Source organism: Carcharhinus amblyrhynchos, unplaced genomic scaffold, assembly GCF_965287045.1.
Source record: "Carcharhinus amblyrhynchos unplaced genomic scaffold, sCarAmb.v2.hapA scaffold_37, whole genome shotgun sequence".
NCBI lineage: Eukaryota > Metazoa > Chordata > Chondrichthyes > Carcharhiniformes > Carcharhinidae > Carcharhinus > Carcharhinus amblyrhynchos.
The window spans coordinates 2801556-2824176 of NW_027649778.1; the positions used below are offsets into that span (position 1 = coordinate 2801556).

Below are 22621 nucleotides of genomic sequence, written 5' to 3' on the forward strand. Positions count from 1 at the left end.
CCGCGCCGCCGCATCACCCTACACCTATTCTACCCTGCGTATCTACAAATAGAACCCCTGACTTAGCCAGATTCAGGGGAGAATAGTGTCAATTTGGTAGAAACCAATCAGCCTAAGAGCACATCTTTGGGGTGTGGGAGGAAACCGGAGCGCCCGGAGGAAACCCACGGAACCACAGGGAGAATGCACAAACTCCCACAGACACAGGCCCAAATCCATGTATCTGCACAGCTAGCAGTGCTAGTCACCGAGCTGTTGCGGTGCCTGTCTACCGGTCCAGGATCAAGCACACACACCGACACGAAGTACTAGGCCACTCCCAGAACCTCCAGGAGTAGCCCACGCACGACCCACCGTGTGCATGCCCCTCGTTTGACAACGAGGTGGACCTCCACCTGCGGAGTGAAAAGACAAAAACGTTAATCACAAGCCTGCCTTTCCGGTGTCTCCCGAGGTTCTAACCCTTATTCAATAACCCCTACCATAACCCTCCATCCTCGTTTCACTCATGTGCCTATCTAACTGAACCTTAAACGAGTCCAACGTTCCCGCCTCCACCACCCCACTCGGTAGCGTGTTCCATACCCCCACTACTCTCTGCGTAAAGAACCTTCCTCTCATATCCAAATTATACCTCTCCCCCCTCACCCTTAAATCATGTCCTCTTGTATTCGTAACCAATCTAGGGAGCAGTCTCTCACTATTGACCCTGTCTATTCCCTTCAGTATCTTATATACCTCTATCATGTCACCCCTCAATCTCCGTCTTTCCAAAGAGAACAGTCCCAGTTTCTCCAACCTTTCCTCGTAACCCAACCCCTCCATGCCAGGCAACATCCTGGTAAACCTCCTCTGCACCCTTTCCAGAGCCTCCACGTCCTTCCGGTAGTAAGGTGACCAGAACTGGACGCAGTACTCCAAATGCGGTCTAACCAACATTCTATACAACTGAAGCATTAGACGGCAGCTTTTAAACTCTATACCTCTTCCTATAAAGGCTAGCATTCCATAAGCCTTCCTGACAACATTCTCCACTTGTGTCACAACCTTCATGGATTTGTGAACCTGCACTCCCAGGTCCCTCTGTGTTTCTATACTCCTAATTTGTCTACCTTTAATCACATAGCTCCTCTCTACATTATTCCTTCCAAAATGCATCACCTCGCATTTGTCAGGATTAAATTCCATCTGCCACCTATCTGCCCAATGCACCAACCTATCTATATCCTGTTGTATCACCTGACAATCCATTTCAGTACCTGCCAACCCTGCCATCTTGGTGTCATCAGCAAACTTGCTGATCACACTACCTACGCTCTCTTCCAAGTCATTTATGTATACTACAAAGAGGAGAGGTCCCAGTACCGAGCCCTGCGGCACACCACTGGTCACTGGCCTCCAGCTGGACAAAGTCCCCTCCACAACTACCCTCTGTCTCCTATTGCCCAGCCAGTTCTCAATCCACCTAGCTACCTGACCCCGTATCCCATGCGCCTTAACCTTTTCTACCAGCCTACCATGAGGGACTTTGTCAAACGCCTTACTGAAATCCATATAGATGACATCAACGGCTTGCCCATCGTCAACCTTTTTTGTCACCTCCTCAAAGAATTCCACCAGATTCGTAAGGCAAGACCTCCCACTAACAAAGCCATGTTGCGTATCCCCAATCAGACCGCAACGCTCCAAATGCTCATAAATCCTACCCCTAAGTACTTTTTCCATTAATTTCCCTACCACCGATGTCAAACTCACCGGCCTATAATTCCCAGGGTTATCCCTACTACCTTTTTTGAACAGCGGTACCACATTTGCCACCCTCCAGTCTTCTGGGACCTCACCTGTGTCCAAAGAAGAGACAAAGATTTGCGCCAGAGGCCCAGCAATTTCATCTTTCACCTCCCTAAGCAGCCTGGGATAAATACCATCAGGCCCCGGAGCTTTATCCGTCCTTACGCTACACAATAGCCCTAGCACTTCCTCCCTCGTAATAGATATTTCCTGCAGCTGATCCTCAGCTCCCTCTAACAGACCGCACGATTCCGAACCCCTCTCCTTTGTGAATACCGACGCAAAGTATTCATTCAGGAGCTCCCCCATTCCCTCCTACTCAATACATAACTCCCTGCTTTTGTCCCTAAGAGGACCAATTTTCCCTCTAACTACTCTCTTGCTCCTAATATAGGAATAAAATGCCTTTGGATTCTCCTTAATCCTACCAGCCAAAGCCATTTCATGCCCTCTCCTCCCTTCTAACTCCCCTTTTTAGCTCCTTCCTACTCTCTCTATATTCCTCCAGCGCACTCTCCGTACCCAGTCGTTTCGACCTAACATACGCCTCCCTCTTCTTCCTGACCAAGTCTTCGATACCCCCTGTAATCCACGGCTCTCTAATCCTACCTTTCCCATCCTTCCTCTTAACCGGAACATACCTCCCCTGCAACCATTTCATTTTGCCTTTAAAAGCCTCCCACTTGCCAGCTAACAGTCCTTCCCAATCAGTGTCCTGCAGCTCTCTCCTAATCCTGCTATAGCTCGCCTTTCCCCAGTTCAGCACACTCCCGTTCGGCCGGCACTCGTCCCTTTCCATTTTTATGCTAAAGTAGACGGACTTGTGGTCACTATTAGCCACATGTTCGCCTACCTCTACCTCTCCCACCTGCCCCGGCTCATTACCCAACACTAAATCCAGTATAGCCTCTCCCCTAGTCGGACTAGTTACATACTGCTCTAGAGACCCTTCCAAAACACATTTCACAAACTCCTCTCCCTCCGTACCCCCAGCTCTAGGCCCCCTCCAATTCACTCCAGGAAGATTAAAGTCACCCACTACAACCACCCTATTCTTCCTGCACCTATCCAAAATGCCCTAAAAGGTTTATCCCTTATCCTCAAACTATGACCCCTAGTTCTGGACTCCCCCAACATCGGGAACATTCTTTCTGACTCTACCCTGTCTAACCTTGTTAGAATTTTATACATTTCTATGGGATCGCCTCTCACTGTTCTAAACTCCAGTGAATATAATCCTAACTGACTTAGTCTCTCCTCATATGACAGACTTGCAATCCCAGGAATCAGCCCGGTAAATCTTCACTGTACTCCCTCTATAGCAAGGGCATCCTTCTCAGATAAGGACACCAAAACTGCACAAAATACTCCAGGTGTGGTAGGTTTTAAGATGCGTCTTAAAGAAGAGGGATTGAGAGACTTAAGAAGGGAATTGCAGAGCTTGGGGTCTTGACAGCTGAAGACACAGCCACCAATGGTGGAGTAAATTTTTTTTTCAAATTCCTTCATGGGATGTGGGCGTTTATCAAGGCCAGCATTTGTTGACCATCCCGAATTGCCCTGTGCACAGGCCATTTCAGAGGGCAATTATTACTGTGGCTCTAGGGTTATGTGTAGGCCAGACCAGATAAGGAGGCAGATTTCCTTCCTTAAAGGACATTAGTGAACCAGGGTTTTTACGACAATCGACAATGATTTTATGGTCACCATTACTGAGAGAAGCTTTCAGTTCCAGATTTTGTTCAAATTCCACCAACCATGAGTGCATTAGCATGTCTGGGTTACTAGTCCAATGAATTATAAAATAGAATTATAGAATCCCTACAGCGCAGAAAGGGGCCCTTTGGCACAGTGACACCAGAGTTCCCCCATCTCCCCCCTGAGAATGGGGGAAGAGACCAGACATGGAGAGGCACAGGGATTTGGAGGGATTATGTTCATAGAATCCCTACAGTGCGGAAGGAGGCCATTTGGCCTATTGAGTCTGCATCAATAACAGTAGTCCCCCCAGGCCCTATCCCAGCAACTGCATGTATTTACCCCACTAATTCCCCTAATCTACACATCTTTGGACACCAGAGGGAAATTTAGCATGGCCAATCCACCCAACCTGCACATCTTTGGACTGTGGGAAGAAACCAGAGCACCCAATGGAAACCCACGCAGACACAGGGAGACATGCAGAATCCACACAGACAGTGACCCACAGCTGGAATTGAACCCAGATCCCTGTGTGAGGCAGTCGTGCTAACCACTGTGCCACCCAACTTCTTGACGAGTGGCGCTGAGTGCGTGCTGATGTTTTATTTTTTTTTTGCATTCACCTGTGGGTGGGTGTCCTTTGCAGTTTTGTTTGGCGTGGGCCCCCCCGCCATCCCCGGAGGGGGAGAGTGGGTGTTTCTGAGGTGCAGCTCTCGTTAACGGTGCCGTTGTGTGTCTGATGGACTTTGTCTTGAACATTACAGCAGGAACAGAAACAGCAGCAGCTTTACCAGGCAGCCCTGAAACTCCAACAGGAAAAGGGCCTGAACCAGCCATCCCCTCACAGCTTAGCGCCGACCTCCACCACTGGCAGTGTCCCTGCCTCCGTTATCGTCAGCAGTAGCGTGGGGCTGGCACCGGCCACGCCTGCGGGACACGCGGACTCCAAAGGGCAAACGGGGTTGCCCTCGCTGCCAAACGCACCGTTCCAGCAGATACGGGCTGGCCAGGTAGTCCTGACAACACCCGCCCTCCTCCCAATCTCTCGCTCTCTGACGCCCTCTACTAACATGGCTCTCTTGCTTTTGAGTTTTGACGGGTCCCAGTCTGCGTTATCTGCACACGTGACATTTGGCCAAGAACTCTTTTTACGGGGATCAGGCCGGCAGCTTGAGTGTTGTGTCCGTTTCTGCGTGTCGTAGCGCAGGCAGGTTGTCGAGGCCTTGGAGGAGATTTCGCCGGTGGGGGACGGATGCGGGTGGGACGGAAGGAGCCGGAGCTCTTCTCTCTGAGAGGAGATTCAATTAGAGGTCTTCAAACAGGATAGTGATGGACAGAGTGGTCGCGGGAAACTGTTTCTGGCAGCTGGAGGGTTGGTAACCAGAAGGGATGCAGCTTTAAGGCACTTGGAACAAGAACCTGAGGAGATGTGGAGGGGCTTTTTTTAATTGATGCAGCAAAGTTATGCTAATCTGGGATGTGCTGCCTCACAGGGCAGCAGGAACTTTCAAGATAATATTGGGTAAATGATTGGAAAAGGAGCAATTTGCGAGGGCAATGGGGAGAAACGAGACTAATTAGATTTTACTTCAAAGAACCAGCACAGACACTGGGCTGAATGGCCACAATCAGGTCTGCAGTACTCTATGGAAAATTTGCATCAAGATGTAAAATGTTGGGGAAGAGGGGAGAACTTTTTTGTGAGATCGGGACTGCAACATATTTGTTAGGAGAGGCTGCTCTCCATATCTGACTGTGCTGTACCTGTCCTGGGAGTGTTTGATGGGGGACAGTGTAGAGGGAGCTTTACTCCGTAGCTGACCCTGTGCTGTACCTCTCCTGGGAGTGAGCTGCAAAGGTGTTCTCTCGAGACTTATTCCAAATTTTATAAAATAAAGAAGTCAGCAAATTAATTGCAATAAGAAGGTACAAAAAGTTCAGATCGCTTTGAGAATGCAGCCCTGTGATGGGGTTGCTGAAGTTTAAAATGGTGCACAGCCGGAAGGGTATGCTGATAAAGTCTCACGTGGAGCATTAAGACCAGCACAGACTAGTTGGGCCAAATGCCCTCTTTCTGTGCTGTAAATTGGTGATAATTTACGTGAGGAATTCACTCAATCTATGAGTTTTCTTCTCAGGTTTGGGAGTGTTGCTCAGGTTGTCACTGCGGCAGATTTTGAGTGTCGAGGAAGGGGTTACTTGTATTCCAAGTCTCTGGTTGCTTGCTTGCTTGGGAGGGGATGAGTCTCTATTGCCACCTGTACTGAGGGCTCTGGATCTCGTCCTGGCTGGTGATGTTTAAATGTGCAGTTAGCGATCCACACTGACCCCCACCCCCCGTCAAAGCTCGTGTCTTTGTGTGTGCGTGGCCTGTAATAGACTGGTGAACCTCGCCCTCTCCAAATGGGCTTTCTACACTTGCCCTTCCTTCTGGCTAAAAGCTGCTGTTTACTGTTCCTTCCACCTTGCCTCCTTTTAATTCCTAACATTTACTTATATTAGAGGAAGATGCAAAGTGTGATCTGTCTGTATGCGTATATGTGTAGAATACGAATCTGATTTACACAGCGCACAGATCATTGGTTGCGCCACACCGTACACCGTCAATCAATGTTGTTTTCTCCCCAAAATCTGCGTGAGGTACAATGTGGGGAGGGAGGGGGTTTGGGGAGAGACGGCATGGCAGGTCAGTTCAGGGTTTTGGGAAGAATATGAAGGCCTTTGAGAGGAGATTTACTACAATTGTGCCAGGCAGGCCGTATTATAGTTACAAGGTCCAGTTGTACTTCTCGAAGCAAAGGCACTGGGGGGAGATTTGATAGAAATGGGAGTGTAGAGGGAGCTTTACTCTGTATCTAACCCTGTGCTGTACCTGTCCTGGGAGTGTTTGATGGGGGACAGTGTAGAGGGAGCTTTACTCTGTATCTAACCCTGTGCTGTACCTGTCATGGGAGTGTTTGATGGGTGACAGTGTAGAGGGAGCTTTATTCTGTATCTAACCCCGTGCTGTACCTGTCCTGGGAGTGTTTGATGGAGACAGCATAGAGGGAGCTTTATTCTGTCTCTAACCCCGTCTTGTAGCTGTCCTGGGAGTGTTTGATCGCACTGTGTGCTTGAAAGTGAGGAGACTTTATTTTGTTCCCCACCTTGATCAGTCCATGAAAATGTGCAGTGCTGCTTTTCTTTTAAAATGTTGGTGAAGAAAGCATCCAATATTATTGTTTTCCACTGAGATGACAGAATTTTGTAGAATCCCTACAGTACAGAAGGAGGCAGGTATTAAGTATCAGGTCAAGTTGTGGATGTTGTAAGTGAGTGAGACTGAAATTTAGAGTGTGATCTCTTTTTGCATCAAAATAGGAATCTTGTTTCTCTGTCCACTTCATTCAACAAACCATTTTATCTTGAAGGAACTAGCAACCTAGATCGCGTTTGAGTTTCGCTGTATGAAATTCCGCGAGGTTCTACTTTTGTTTGGTTCACTCAGCAGATGGCTTCCGGGCAGCAGAAGACGGCTTTGCAACAGCTGCCGGTTACCTCGCAGTCACCTCTACCTCAAGCACCGCAAAGCGACGGCCAACTTCACCTTCAGCAGATGCAGTCCCCCCATCAGATGCAGTCGCCCCACCAAATGCAATCCCCCCACCAGATGCAGTCCCCCCACCAAATGCAATCCCCCCACCAGATGCAGTCGCCCCACCAGTCTCGTCCCCCCTCTCAGCCGCAGCCCCTGTCGAGACCCCCCTCCCGCCCTCAGTCGCGGCCGTCCTCGCAGCCCCAGGTGCTGTCCAGACCGCCTTCTGAGCCCCTCTCCCGCTCCTGTACTCCGTCTCAACTCCCCCTGCAGCCCCTCTACGTGATTCAGACGCAGGTCCAGTCCTCCCCGCACGGGACGCCGCAGGGGCAGCACCCCATGAGGCCTCCGTCACAGCCGCACGTGCAGGTTCAGTTCCAGAATCCCTCCCAACCTGAGCCCCCACCCCAGTCTCAGGCCCAGCTGACGTCACCCACCCAGATACACCTCCAGGTCCAGCCCACCCCGCAGGTCCAGAGTCAGGCGGAGGTGCAGACCCCGTCCCACCTCTTGCACCCGTCCACAGCTCCTTCCCAAGCGGCGGGCGAGCATCACGCGACGCAGTCTCCGGCGCAGAACGTGCAGCTCCAATTGCACTGCCAGTCCCAATCACAGGCCCCCCTGCAACCCGTCTACCAGACGCTGCACCTCACGGCCGAGCAGCAGCAGAAGTTCCAGATGGTGACCAACCAGCTCCAGTCCATTTCTTCGATCACCAACCCCAGCGAACAGCAGAAAAACATCATGGAGAAACTGCAGCAGGTGAGCAGGGCGGGGAGCTGGAGTGCAAGACCACCAGGGTTGGAAGGCTGGACAGTTGGGGAGGCGGTTTGGAAGGGTGAATAGAGTCACCAAGGTTTACAGCATTGAAAGAGGCCCTTCGGCCCAGCTTGTCTATGCCACCCTTTTTTTTTAAAACCCCTAAGCTAGCCCCAATTGCCTGCATTTAGCCCTTATCCCTCTATACCCATCTTACACATGTAACTGTCTAAACGCTTATTAAAAAACAAAAACCTGCCTCTACTACTACCTCTGGCAGCTTGTTCCAGACACTCACCACCCTCTGTGTGAAAGAATTGCCCCTCTGGACCTTATTGTATTTCTCCCCTCTCACCTTAAACCTATGCCCTCTAGTTTTAGACTCCCCTACCTTTGGGAAAAGATATTGACTGTCTAGCTGATATGTGCCCTTCATTATTTTATAGATCTCTATAAGATCACCCCTCAGCTTTCTACTCTCCAGAGGAAAAAGGTCCCAGTCTATCCAGCCTCTCCTTATAACTTAGTCCCAGTAGCGTCCCAGTAGCATCCCAGTAAATCTCTTCTGCACTCTTTTTCTAGTTTAATAATACTCTTTCTATATTAGGATGGGGATGGAGGGTCGTAATTACTTGACCTTACAGCCCTTTGGCCCAGCAAGCCTGTTCTGATTACTAATTTTTATTCCACTACTTATTGCCCATATGTGGTTTCTATCTCTCTCTCTTCGCCTCCCGTTTGTGTGCCTATCAAGATGCACCTTGAATGTTGCTAATGTGCCTGCTTCCACCACCCCCACTAGCAGCACATGGCAGGCACCCACCACCCTCTGTGTGGGAAACTTTCCCCGTTCATCTCCCCTAAACTCTCCCCCCTCACCTTGAACCTGTGCCCTCTTGTAGTTGACCTTTCCACCCTGGGGGAAAAAACCTTTGACTATCCACCTTGTCTACACCCCTCATAATTTTGTAGACCCCCCCCCCCCCCCAACCTCTGTTGTTCCAGTGTAAACAATCCTAGCTTGTCCAACCTCATACCTAAAACCCTCCAGACCAGGCAACATCCTGGCGAACTATCTTTGCACTCTCTCCAAAGCATCCACGTCCTTCTGGAAGTGTGGCAACCAGAATCATGTGCAATATTCCAAATGTGGCCTAACTGAAGTTTTATACAGCTGTAACTTAACTTGCCAACTTTTATACTTGATGTCCCAGCTGATGAAGGCAAGCATGCTGTACGCCACCTTGACTGCCTTATCCGCCTGTGTTGCCACTTCCGGGAATCTGTGGACCTGTATGCCCAGATCCCTCTGTATGTCAGTGGTCCTAAGGGTCCCCCCAATTACAATACAATTTGCACCCGAATTTGATCTCCCAAATGTCGGGGAAAGTGAGGACTGAGGAAGATAAGTGGTTTTTACCTGCATTTAGATGGTGCCTTTGTAACAAAACGTCTCAGGGTTTTCACTAGAACAGAAAGGCACAGATGTTACAATCTCGACTGGTTATTTTCTTTTACCAATTGTCTATTCCGTACCTCCCTTTATTTTTGCCCCCTGCCTTGAAGATATTGCCTCTCCGTTAGATCCATGTTCTCTGGATTCTGACTCACCCACTGCCCTTGCAGCCTCCTCAGTTTCTCCTTCCTGGTGCCTCCACACACCCTCCCAATCCCCCTGTACCTTCCCTTTCCCCTTCCCGCTGTGCTGATAGGGTGCGATGAAATAGGGTGGGGAGGAGGCTCGGGCTAACACGGATTGGTGGGGCCAAATGGCCTGTTCGTTGTTGCGAATTTTACGCGGATTGTCTGAGAGTCAGCAGAAGCAGAGACATGGCAGTGCTTTTTATTTCAACAGATGCAGCACAACATAATCCTCCAAGCCAAGCAGTCTGCAGCGAACCAGGCTGTGTCTGGGTTCAGCCAGTTGAGCAGTCAGGCACCCGCCATGCTGATCGGGAGTCAGGTGCAGTCTCCCAGTGTCCCAACCCAGGTACACACCAGCTCAGCCAGTATTAAATCCCAGCCTCAGGGAGGGGGTCAGGCAGCTCTGGCAACACTTCTGCAACAGACATCCGTTCTCGTGAAGACATCTTCAGCAGGTACGCAACCTAACCTTGGTGGGTAGGGGTAGATGGGCAAAGTTTTTTTTTTCCATTCGTGGGATGTGGGCATCACTGGCTGACCAGCCTTTATGGCTTGCAGGGCCGTTTTAGAGGGCATTTGAGAAGCAATCATGTTTCTGTGGCTCTGATGTCACATGGGCAGCACGGTGGCACAGTGGTTAGCACTGCTGCCTTGCAGCGCTGGGGACCCAGGTTCGATTCCGGCTGCGGGTGACTGTCCACGTGGAGTTTGCACATTCCCCCCGTGTCTGTGTGGGTTTCCTCCGGGTGCTCCAGTTTCCTCCCACAGCCCAAATATGCGCGTGTTAGGTGGATTGACCATGCTGAATTGAGGGAGAATTAGCAGAGTAAATATGTGGGGCTGTGGGGATAGGGCGTGGGTGGGAATGTCAGCACAGATGGATCAAATATTCAATGATGTAGGCCAGACTGGGTAAGGATAGCAGATTTCCTTCCCTAATGGAGCATTAGTGAACCAGATAGGATTTTCCAACAATCGACAGTTGTTTCGTGGTCATCAGCTGATTCTTAATTCCAGATTTTTTTAATATATTGAATTCAAATTCCACCCTCTGCTGTGACAGGATTTGAACCCGGCTCCTCAGAACATTAGCTGAATTTGTGGATTAATAGTCTCGCGATAATACCACTAAGCCATCTGTTGTCATATCAGAAAGGCAACCAGTAGCAATGAGATAATGAACATGGGGCGACACAGTGGCACAATGGTTAGCGCTGCTGCCTCACAGCGTCAGGAACCCAGGTTCTATTCCCGGCTTGGGTCACTGTCTGCGCGGAGTCTGCACGTTATCTCCATGGGTTTCCTCCGGGTGCTCCAGTTTCCTCCTACTGTCTGAAAGACATGTTGGTTAGGGTGCATTGGCCATGCTAAATTCTCCCTCAATGTACCTGAACAGGTGCTGGAGTGTGGTGATGAGAGGATTTTCACAGTGAATTAATTGCAGTGTTAAGAAAGGTTTACAGCATGGAAACAGGCCCTTCGGCCCAACTTGTTCATGCTGCCTTTTTTTAAACCCCTAAGCTAGTCCCAGTTGCCCACATTTGGCCCATATCGGGGGGCATTGAAGAGTTGACCACATTACTGACATGTAGTCCAGACCTGGTAACGATGGCAGATTTCCTTCCCTTCGAACAATGTCTTCATGAGTTTTAAATCCAGATTTTTATTGAATTGAAGTTTCACTGCCTGCTGGGGTGGGATTTGAACCTGGGTCCTACATTATCCTGGGTCTCTGGATTACTAGTCCAGTGACCACCTTATCCGCCTGTGTTGCCACTTTCAGGAACCTGTGGACCTGTACGCCCTCTGTCAGTGCTCCTTAGGGTTCACTATGCCACCTCCCTTGAGAGGACAGCTGGGGGCCATGATTTAACATCTCAATTTATCAAATTCTAACAGAGTTAGACAGGGTGGATTCAGGAAGAATGTTCCCAATAATGGGTGGAGCCCAGAACTAGGGGTCATAGTTTGAGGATAAGGATTGGAACTGAGGTGAGGAGAAATTTCTTCACCCAGAGGGTGATGAATGTGTGGAATTCACTCCCACAGAAAGTAGCTGAGGTAAAAATGTTGTGCGATTTCCAGAAGAAATTAGATGTCGCTCTTGGGGCTAAAGGAATCAAGAGATATGGGAAGTTCAGTCCTGGTCGCCACACTACCAGAAGGATGTGGAGGCTTTGGAGAGAGGACAAAAAAGATTTACCAAGATGCTGCCTGGTATGGAGGGCATTAGCTATGAGGAAAGGTTGGAGAAACTTGCTTTGTTCTCACTGGAATGACGGAGGTTGAGGGGAGACCTGATAGAAGTCTACAAGATTATGAGAGGCATGGACAGAGTGGATAGTCAGAAGCTTTTTCCCAGGATGGAAGAGTCAATTACTAGGGGGCACAGGTTTAAGGTACGAGGGGCAAAGTTTAAAGGAGATGTGCGAGGCAGGTTTTTTACACAGGATAATGGGTGCCTGGAACTCGTTGCCGGGAGAGGTAGTGGAAGCGGACGTGGTAGTGACTTTTAAGTCTTGACAGATACACAAATAGAAGGGAATGGAGGGATATGGTCCCAGAAGGGTAGGGGATTTTAGTTCAGAGGAGTGGCATGGTTGGTGCAGGCTTGGAGGGCCGAAGGGCCTGTTCCTGTGCTGTAATTTTCTTTGTTCTTTGAAGGGAGGGGGGGGGGAGATCCGGATATTGAATTTGATGATCAACCATGATCAAGATAAATGGCAGAGCAGGCTGGAAGGGCTGAATGGCCTACTCCTCCTCCTTGTTTCTGTCCCATCTGAAAGATGGCACGGCTGACAGTGCCGCTCTATCTCAGTGCTGCATTGGAAGTGACAATCCTGGAGTGGGATTGAAGTCCCATTGAAGCACAGTTCAGCGTTAACAATACAGCTTTGTGTTTCCTGGTGTTTAATTGCTGTGTCTGGCCAGTGAGAGCACCGTAAACAGGGGTTGGGATTGTGCTGGTGGTGGATCGCTTCGTTAATGTTGCTCCTGTAGTTGATTGAACATTATCCCACTAATTACAGCAGGTACAACAACCACAACGAGGTCCCCAGACAGCAAAGTCATCGCAGGGGGAATACCCGGAGGCACCTGCCACTTGCAGCCAGGAGCAGCGGTCCCTATACAGATGAAGCCTCTCGCACAGCACCAGATTCAACCAGCCCTGCAGGTAGATGTTGCAAGCGTCTGTGTTTACGGTAATAAACTCGCTTCTGACTTGTATCTGATCCAGTTGAAAAGTTCCAAAGTAGCTTGCCTGTTTGATGTCATTCGATGCACGGGTGACTGATAAGTCAAGGAAGATTGCCCCCTGGGGGTAGGAGAACTGTTTCGACAGCTGAGAGGGGGATATTGATCAGTTAGACTCTCTGTCCTGGGGATCTTCAGTACTGCTCAGATTTGACCCTGCATCTGAAGGATGGCACTCTCTGACCATGGTAGCACTGGTTTTGTTTGTGCGTGTTTTTAGATGTAATTTCTGGTATATTTTGCTGAACTTGCTGGCTTGCTTCGTAGTACATTGTTCTCAGTCCCTTACCCCCACCCCCAGTGCTCCTACCCCACACCAGCATTGACCTTGATTTGATTTGATTTGATTTATTATTGTCGCACATGCTAGAATACGGTGAAAAGTATTGTTTCTTGCATGCTGTACAGACAAAGCATACCGCTCATAGAGAAGGAAAGGAGAGTGCAGAATGTAGTGTTACAGTCACAGCTAGGCTATAGAGAAAGCTGCGAGGTAGGTCCATTCAAAGGTCTGATGGCAGCAGAGAAGAAGCTGTTCTTGAGTCGGTTGATATGTGACCTCAGACTTTTGTATCTGCTTCCTGACCAAAGAAGGTGGAAGAGAGAATGTCCGGGGTACATGGGGTCCGCGATTATGTTGGCTGCTTTGCCAAGGCAGCGGGAAGTGTAGACAGAGTCAACGGGTGGAAGACTGGTTTGCGTGACCTACTGATGCATAACCTATTCTTGGCTGTCCACAGGCTAAACCAGGAGTCATCAGTTCGATTTCAGGCCTGAACATGAACTTGACTAAAGGACCCATCCAGATCCAGCTGCTGGGTAAAGGGCTGACGCAGCTAATGCCAGCGACCTCAGTTCAGGCACATCAGGTATGTGAGAGGAACGGAGAGAGTTGATCTTAACTTCCTTGGCAGGGTGGGAAGTTCCTCCTAGATGGTGCCCACTGTGCCCAGCCATGGAGAGTGACCCCTTCCGGGGCTACTTCCTTACGAGCTGTATCTGCAACAGCAAAAGGAAGGGAGGTCGTCATAGAATCCCTACAGCACAAAATGCTGCAATTTGGCCCATCAAGTCTGCACCAACCACAATCCCACCCAGGCTCTATCTCTGTAACTCCACGTATTTACCCTGCTAATCCCTCTCACACTAAGGGGCAATTTAACGTGGCCAATCAATCTAACCAGCACATCTTTGGACTGTGTGTGGAATCTGCAGTGCCCTGAGGATGCCCACGCAGACACAGGGAGAATGTGCAAACTCCACACAGACAGTGACCCAAGGCTGGAATTGAACCTGGGTCCCTGGCACTGTGAGGCAGCAGTGCTAACCACTGTGCCACCCATAGTTCTGTCTTTTTTTTCATTCTTTTCCTGAATGTGGATGTCACATCCAAGGCAAGTATTTGTTGCCCATCCCTAATTACCCTTGAAGGTGTGGTGTGCTCCATGTAAGTACCCTCACATTGCTAGAGAGAGTGTTCCAGGCATTTGTCCCAGTAACAGTGAGAATGAAGCTGTTGACAAGTTGTAGAAGTTTATCTCTATCAACAGGCCCAGATCGTTGGTGAGGACAATGGTGGTGGGACACTTTTCATGAGCAGCTGCAGTCCATATGGTGACAGTGAAGAAGCAGTGATATAGTTTCACATCAGAATGATGTGTGACTCAGAGGGGAACTCACAGGTGGTGGTGTTCATAGAATCATAGAACCCCTACAGTGCAGAAGGTAGCCAATTGGCCTATTGAGTTTGCACCGACCACAATCCCACCCAGACCGTATCACCATAACCCCATGCATTTACCCTAGCTAGTCCTCTGACACTATGGGGCAATTTTACCATGGCCAATCCACCTAACCTGCACATTTTTGGACTGTGGGAGGAAACTAGCGAACCTGGAGGAAACCCACGCAGACATGGGGGGAAATGTGCAAACTCCACAGATACAGCCACCCAAGCTGAGAATCGAACCCGGTTCCCTGGTGCTGAGAGGCAGCAGTGGTAAGCATTGTGCCACTGTGCTGCCCCAGGTATCTGCTGCCCTTGCCCTTCTAGGTGGTAGAGGCCTTGGGTTTGGAAGGTGCTGTTAAAGGAGCCTTGCTGAGTTGCAGCAGTGCATCTTGTAGATGGTACACACAGCTACCACTGTGTCAGTGGTGTGGAGGGAGTGAATGCTTAAAGTGGTGAATGGGTGCTGATCAAATGAGTTGCTTTGTTCTTGGGTGGTGTCAAACTTCTTGGGTGTTAGAATTGCACTCACCCAGGCAAGACGCACGCCTTCTGGAGTGTGTTTGGGGGAAACTGGTGATTTTTTTTAGACCCATAGTTCCCAAAGTTGTTCTGGTTTTCCTTCCACTCTCTCTCCCCTCACCTGGGTCTGCTGCAGACTCTTTGATCAAGATTGATATCTAGGGGATTTTCACAGTGACTTCATTGCAGTGTTAACGTAAACCTACTCGTGACACTAATAAACAAATAAATAAAGGTATCTATGATTAGCCAACTCATTCAGTTAGCATTCTCATTGTCACTGGGTCAATGTCCTGGAGCTCCCTCCCTAACAGCACTGGGGGTGTACCTACACCACGTGGACTGCAGCAATTCAAGAAGGTGCCTCACCACCACCTGCTAAAAGGGCAATTAGGGATGGGCAATAAATGCTGGCCCAGCCACCGAGACTCACATCTGGATTTTAAAAAAACAAGATATTTGTAAAATTGCTGCTACCACAGGAAGATAATGTTCACTCTTTCCCTCAGTTTTCCAGTTATTGCTATGATTATTGTAAATATTTCCATTCTCAGTCTCTCTTTCTCCTGCTGTCTTTCCACAGATGGACAATAAGTTAGGAGGATTGAAGGTGCCTGTGTCCCTGAAACCGACAAAGGAAGCTGTGTAAGTGACTTCCTTGGCTACAGTTTTTTTTTGATTAATCTGCAGAAGTCGCCGTATAGATATAGCTCTCGGGGCTAAAGGGATCAAAAGATCTGGAGGGAAAGCGGAAATGGGTTATTGAGTTAGATGATCACAATGAATGGTGGAGCGAGCCAGAAGGGCAAAATGGCCTACAACTGCTTACATTTTCTGGGTTTTTTTTTATTCACTTGTGGGAATGGGCATCGCTGTCTGGGCCAGCATTTATTGCCCATCCCTAGTTGCCCTTGTTCAGAGGGCAGCTGAGAGTCAACCACATTCCTACGTTGCTGCTGCTGTTATATTTTACACCATTCTGCAACCTGTCTCTGAAATCCTACAGTTCAAGAGCAACCCTTTCTATCCAACTCCTCTCTGGTGTTTACACTGTACACCAAGGGGAGGCAATGGCCTCGAGGTATTATCGTTAGACTATTAATCCAGAAACTCAGCTAATGTTCTGGGGGATCCAGGTTTGAATCCCACACAGCAGATAGTGGAATTTGAGTTCAATTAAAAAATATCTGGAATTAAGAATCTACTGATGACCATGAAGCCATTGTTGGAAAAACCCATCTGGCTCACTAATGTGCTGTCCTTACCCAGTCTGGCCTACGTGTGACCCAGAGCCACAGCAATGTGGTCGACGCTCAACTACTTTCGGCAACTAAGGGTGGGCAATAAATGCTGGCCCAGCCAGTGACACCCATGTCCCACGAATGAATAATAAAAAAATGCACCCTATTATAGAAAGGATATTATTAAACGAGCAAGAGTGCAGAAAATATTTATTGGGATGCTACCAGGACTTGATGCTTTGACTTATAAGGAGAGGCTGGATAGACCGAGGTTTTTTTTCCTCCGGAGTGTAGGAGGTTTAGAGGTGATCTTATAGTGGTCTACAAAATAATGAGGGGCACAGATCAGCTAGATAGTCAATATCTTTTCCCAAAGGTGGGGGAGTCTAAAACTAGAGGACATAGGTTTAAGGTGAGAGGGGAGAGATACAAAAAGGTCCAGAGGGGCAATCTTTTCGCATAGAGGGTGGTGAGTGTCTGGAGCAAACTGCCAGAGGCAGTAGACGAGGTGGGTACAATTTTGTCTTTTAAAAAGCGTTTAGGCTGCTACATAGTAGGATGGATATAGAGGGATATGGGCCAAATGTGGGTAGCTGGGATGAGCTTAGAGGTTTAAGAAAAAGGGTGGCATGGGCAAGTTGGGCCAAAGGGCCTGTTTCTATGCTGTAAACCTATGACTCTTTCACCACCTCCCACCAGCATATCCTTCTGTTTCTTACCCCCTCACATTCATCCAGTTTCCCCTTTACTGGTACTGTTTGCCTCCGCCACTCCCTGTGAAGGTGAATTACAGACTCTCTGGCTGGAGAAGTTTCTCCTGAGCTCCCTATTGGTTTCATCTTGTATGGGTTTGGGCTATTCTGTAAGTGAGCAGGTACCTGGGAGTTGTTTGCCGTACATTCTAAAGCAGCATTGTCTCTGCACCAATTTCAGCATATTGAACAGTCTCCACAAGCATCAGGATGCAGTGCTGCATCCGGATTACAAGTCCTGCTTCCGGTCCTACGATGATGTGGTCCATAGGCTGCTGCCTTACCACCTTTACCAGGGGACGCTGCCGTCTGGTGAGGAACACAGCAAAGGTAAGCTCCCCCGGCTTACTTACAGACTTGGATTTCCAAACCTGCTACTTTATCCTTCGCATTGCACTGCTCCATCACGTCACCACACTCCCCAGTGCCGCGACCCGTTTGCTGTCTACAGTAACCCCCATGGGTGCGCACTTGTGTTTTCAGCAAACCTCCCAGGGCAATGCCTTGTTTCGATCTCTAGTGCCACAGTTCACGGCACCCTGTGTGAAAACCGTTTCTCGCTGCCTGCGGTTCCTGTGCGCTGTGCCTATTCGCTGCCAGTCAGTAAAGCAGAACTAACTTCACAGTGGATGTAAAAGCAAAATACTGTAGATGCTGGAAGTTGATATAAAAACATGGATGGCACAGTGGCTAGCACTGCTACCTCACAGCGCCAGGGACCCGGGTTCAATTCCCGGCTTGGGTCACTGTCTCTGTGAAGTTTGCACGTTCTCTCCATGTCTGCGTGGGTTTCATCCGGGTGCTGCAGTTTCCTCTCAATCCAAAAGATTTAAAAGTTTAAAGTTTATTTATTAGTGTCACAAGTAGGCTTCCATTAACACTGCAATGAAGTTGCTGTGAAAATCCCCTAGTCGCCACACTCCTGTGCCTATTTGGGTACACTGAGGGAGAATTTAGCACAGCCAATGCACCCTAACCAGTATTTCTTTTGGAGTATGGGAGGAAACTGGAGCACCCAGAGGAAGCCCACACAGGCACAGGGAGAACATGCAGAATCCACATAGACAGTGACCCAAACCAGGGATCGAACCTGGGTCCGTGGCGCTGAGGCAGCAGTGCCACTATGCCACTGAGCCTGGAACAGGACAGGCTGGTTAAGGTGTAAACTCACCCCCTAACCTCTTAACGAAGGGTCAAAGAGTTGGAGTAAATAATGTTTTTTTGGGGGGAGGGGGGTGGCGGGTGGTGGCGGCCAGGAGGATCAGTAACCAGAGAACGGCGAATTAAGATGACCAGCAAAAGTACCAAATGGAGATGAGATAAATACTTTTAATGCAGCAAATTGTTGGGATCTGGAAGATGCTTCCTGAAAGGGTAGCGGCGAAAGCAGGTTCAATGGGGACTTTCAAGAGGGGAGTTGGCTAAACGCTTGAGAGGAAAACAATACAAAGCTATGGATAAGAGCAAGAGAATAATTGGATAGCTCTTTCAAAGAGTTGGCATACACACAATGGGCTGAATGTCCTCTGCTGTATGAGAGTCCCACTCTAAACAGTATCCAGCTCCATTCTTCCACTTCTCAGATGTTCACAGCCCTCAATGCAATTGCAGAAAGTTCCATTAACTGTCTCCTGTAACGATGGCCTGGTTTCCCTTTCTCATCAAGTATTTGTTCAGGGTTTGGCCGCGTTACACTGCGATGTTGCTGAGGGCATCTACCACCATCGTTATGTATCCTCCCTTCCCTCCCAGTTACTCCTGTTGCTTTATAAAACTGTGTATTTCATAATTGAAATCTGTAGCACCAAATGTTTCTCTGTTTCAGTGGACGAGGAGTTTGAGGCTGTATCGACACAGTTGTTAAAACGAACCCAAGCCATGCTGAACAAATACAGGATGTTGCTGTTTGAAGAAGCCAGGGTAACCATTTCTGCTTCTGATTTGATTTGATTTTCTTATTGTCACATGTATTAACATACATTGAAAAGTATTGTTTCCTGCGCTATACAGACAAAGCATACCTTTCATAGAGAAGGAAAGAAGAGAGTGCAGAATGTAGTGTTACAGTCATAGCTAGGGTGTAGAGAAAGATCAACTTAATGCGAGGTAGGTCCATTCAAAAGTCTGATAGCAGTAGGGAAGAAGCTGTTCTTGAGTCAATTGGTACGTGACCTCAGACTTGTATCCTTTTTCCCAACGGAAGAAGTTGGAAGGGAGAATGTCCGGGGTGCATGGGGTCCTTAATTATGCTGGTTGCTTTTCCACGTGGTAAGTATAAACGGAGTCAACAGATGGGAGGCTGGTTTGAGCGATGGACCGGGCTTTGTTCACAACTCTTTGTAGTTTCTTGCAGTCTTGGGCAGAGTAGGAGCCATACCAAGCTGTGATAATACCAGAAAGGATGCTTTCTATGGTGCATCTGTAAAAGTCGGTGAGAGTCATTGCCGACATGCCAAATTTCCTTAGTCTTCTGAGAAAATAGAGGCGTTGATGGGGCTTTCTTAACTATTACATCGGCGTGAGGGGACTAGGTCAGGTTGCTTCCTCTGCACAGTCCCTGACACTGAGACGCCCAATACTGGATAGCTCCTTTCTTTTTTAAACAATTCATCCTAAGTTTCTGTCAGTTCCAATTTCTTCCTAGTCATAAAAACTCGACAATGCAGAAAGAGGCCATTTGCCCCATCAAGTCTGCACCCACCACAATCCCACCCAGGCCTTAGAACATAGAACACTACAGCACAAACAGGCCCTTCGGCCCACTAGTTGCGCCGATCACTTCTATACCTACTAAGCCATAGACCTATCTATAACCCCCAATCCCATTAGATCCCATATACTCATCCAGAAGTCTTTTAAAAGACCCCAGCGAGTTCGCCTCCACCACCACCGACGGCAGCCGATTCCGTTCACTCACCACCCTCTGAGTGAAAAACTTAACCCTAACGTCTCCTCTGTACTTGCTTCCCTGCACCTTAAATCTGTGTCCTCTCGTAGTGACCATTTCAGCCCTGGGAAATAGCCTCTGAGAATCCACCCTATCTATTCCTCTCAACATCTTATAAACCTCTATCAGGTCGCCTCTCAACCTTCGTCTCTCCAGGGAGAAGAGTCCCAGCTCCCTCAACCTGTCTTCATAAGGCATGCCTCCCAATCCAGGCAACATCCTTGTAAATCTCCTCTGCACCCTTTCAATAGCTTCCACGTCCTTCCTATAGTGAGGCGACCAGAACTGCACACAGTACTCCAAGTGGGGTCTGACAAGGGTCCTATAAAGTTGCCTTATCACCATAACCCCTCATATTTAGTCTGCTAATCCCCCGACACTGGGGTTAATTTAACATGGCCAATCAACCTAATTCGCATGCCTTTTGGACCGTGGGAAGAAACTGAAGCACCCGAAGGAAACCCATGCAGACATGGGGAAAATGTGCAAACTCCACACAGACAGTGACCCAAGCCGGGAATCAAACCTGGGTCCCTGGCGCTCTGAGGCAGCAGTGCTAACCACTGTGCCACCTTGCCGCCTAAACTTAGTAAATTTTGTTTGGGGAAGGGGGATGGGAGGCAATTGGATGTCACGTTTGGTTAGAACACCAATCCTTCCACCTCTTTACAAATCAGACCAGACTAATTAATATGACATCGTCAATCCGGGCAACCCTCGAATGCTGCAGGTTCAGGTGAGTGTCAGCCTGCTTCCGGATTGTAACAGCACAATGCTGGCATTAAATTAGTTCTCCCACCCCAGGCCTAGAGTTGGGGAGCAGCTTGTGGAATGGTAACAACAAATGGAAGAGTTGCTACAACAGAAGCAGAGCATGCTGGAAAATCTCAGCAGGTCTGACAGCATCTGCGGAGAGAGTAAGAGCCAATGTCTGGATGACCCTTCGTCAGAGCTGAAGACAAGAAAAATAGGGCAAGAGCTATACTGTGAGGGTAAAGTTGGGGGGGGGGTGGCTGTAATTATAGGGATGGCATAGACAAAAGATAAAGGGACTGTGATTGGTGATAATAAAGACTAGGAATGATGCTAATAGCATCCATGAACCGGTCGGAATGTATAAATGGCAGAACAAAGGTGTAGAGCCTCAAAGGACAGCCTGAGGAATGTGGCAGATGGGGTGGATTGCTCGAGTTAATTGCTACCTTGTGTTGAGATTGTGGATCGCGAAACCTCGTTAGGGAGGCACCGAGGGAGATCGCAGCTCTGCATTAAAGCTGCTGTGACCCGACCAGAAGGCAACACTTCCTCCTGGCTGGTGCCCCGAGGGGGGATTCGGGAGGGGACTCGAGCATAGATGATGCTAAACAGTCAGAAGTGGTCAATAGCTTGGAAACAGAGCAGCCAGAGTGTCTGTTCCAATAAAAGGACAGCAATAATGCACCAACACCGCAGACCGCAGCTACCTTACCACAGAGCTGTGTAAGATTAAAGATGTGATCAGGGAAAGTAAGCAGGTATTGGCAGACTATTTATCAGGGAGAGAGCAGCCGGTATCGATTAGTAAAGGAACGACCTTCCTTTAGTAAATTCAGTGGCAACCTAGTTGAATTTTGCACTGCTCAGACCACGCAGTGCAGTGTGTGTGAAGGGCTGCTGCTCCTGCCATGGGTTCCCTTGGCTGTGACAGGGCTGTTAGTTCATGCAGTGGCTAACCTGGTTTGTCCTGTAAGAGCTGCTTCTCCGAGTCGGTAAAACCAGGTAACTCGCTGCTAACACGTTGCTGCTCGCAATCGACGGGCAGCTGTCAGCTAGTGGATTTCAGGTCAGTGCGTTTTATTTCAAACGATAAGATTCCTTATGCATATCTGTGACCCCTGATCTCCATCCCCCTGCCCCCCACCTCCTACTCCCTCCCCCCACCTTGTATTTCCTTCCCTCCACCTCATGCTCTCTTCTCACCCCCATCTCCTGCTCCCCTCTCTCCCTCCTGCTGCTCCCATTACCCCTATTCTCCCCCCGCGCCCCCCCCCCCTTTCTCCTCTTCCTCCTCCTAGCTTGTCCCCCTTCTCCCCGTCCTTCTTGCTTCCCCCAATCCAAGGGGGGAGCCAGGTCGCTTCAGGTGCGACGTGGCTGGAGTTTTACAGATGTCCAGTGCTGCCTGCACTGGACCCATCCAGTGATGGGTCCAGAGGTGACCAGGGAGAGAGAACCTTAAAGCTTCCATTACACCGTTACTATCTGTTGGAATTTTTCTGAAGATTGTTGCCACAACAACCTGTGGCGTAAGCAGAGGGAGGTTTGGACTATGATTCACTCACCAGAAAGAGGGTTTCAATCTGTAAATTAAACTTCCCTCTGCTCTGCGGAGAGGATATTGTTGGTTTCCACTCAACAGCAAAATGCTCTCTTTCTGAATTTGCAGAGACTGAGTCCGTCTGCCGAAATGGTGATGATTGACAGGATGTTCATTCAGGAAGAGAAAACATCCCTAACCACTGACAAGCAGCTGGCAAAAGAGAAACCGGGTAAGAGTGGGGGGGGGTAACGCTGGCTCCCACACTTGGGGTTATTTGGGAGGGGGTGCGTGGGTGGTGGTGGTGCTGGGCTCCCACACTCCAAGGGCTGGTTACCACACTCCGGGGGAGGAGAGGGGGTGCTGGCTTCCCACACTCTGGGGGGGGGGGGGGGGGGGCAGGGTGGAGTTGGTGG

The 22621-nt window shown here is 49.1% G+C and overlaps 1 protein-coding gene across 2 annotated transcripts in view; it reads left to right on the forward strand.

Moving 5' to 3' along the window:
* The window catches only part of LOC145362179 (BRD4-interacting chromatin-remodeling complex-associated protein-like), a 122345-nt gene that overhangs the window by 94237 nt on the left and 5487 nt on the right, over positions 1-22621 (forward strand). For both annotated transcript variants that reach the window (XM_080218232.1, XM_080218233.1), the window contains 9 exons: positions 4257-4502; positions 6980-7828; positions 9681-9924; positions 12499-12644; positions 13465-13593; positions 15556-15617; positions 17147-17295; positions 18791-18885; positions 22335-22437. In XM_080218232.1, coding sequence (XP_080074358.1) covers positions 4257-4502; positions 6980-7828; positions 9681-9924; positions 12499-12644; positions 13465-13593; positions 15556-15617; positions 17147-17295; positions 18791-18885; positions 22335-22437 — 2023 coding nt within the window. The remainder of the gene's footprint in view (positions 1-4256; positions 4503-6979; positions 7829-9680; positions 9925-12498; positions 12645-13464; positions 13594-15555; positions 15618-17146; positions 17296-18790; positions 18886-22334; positions 22438-22621) is intronic.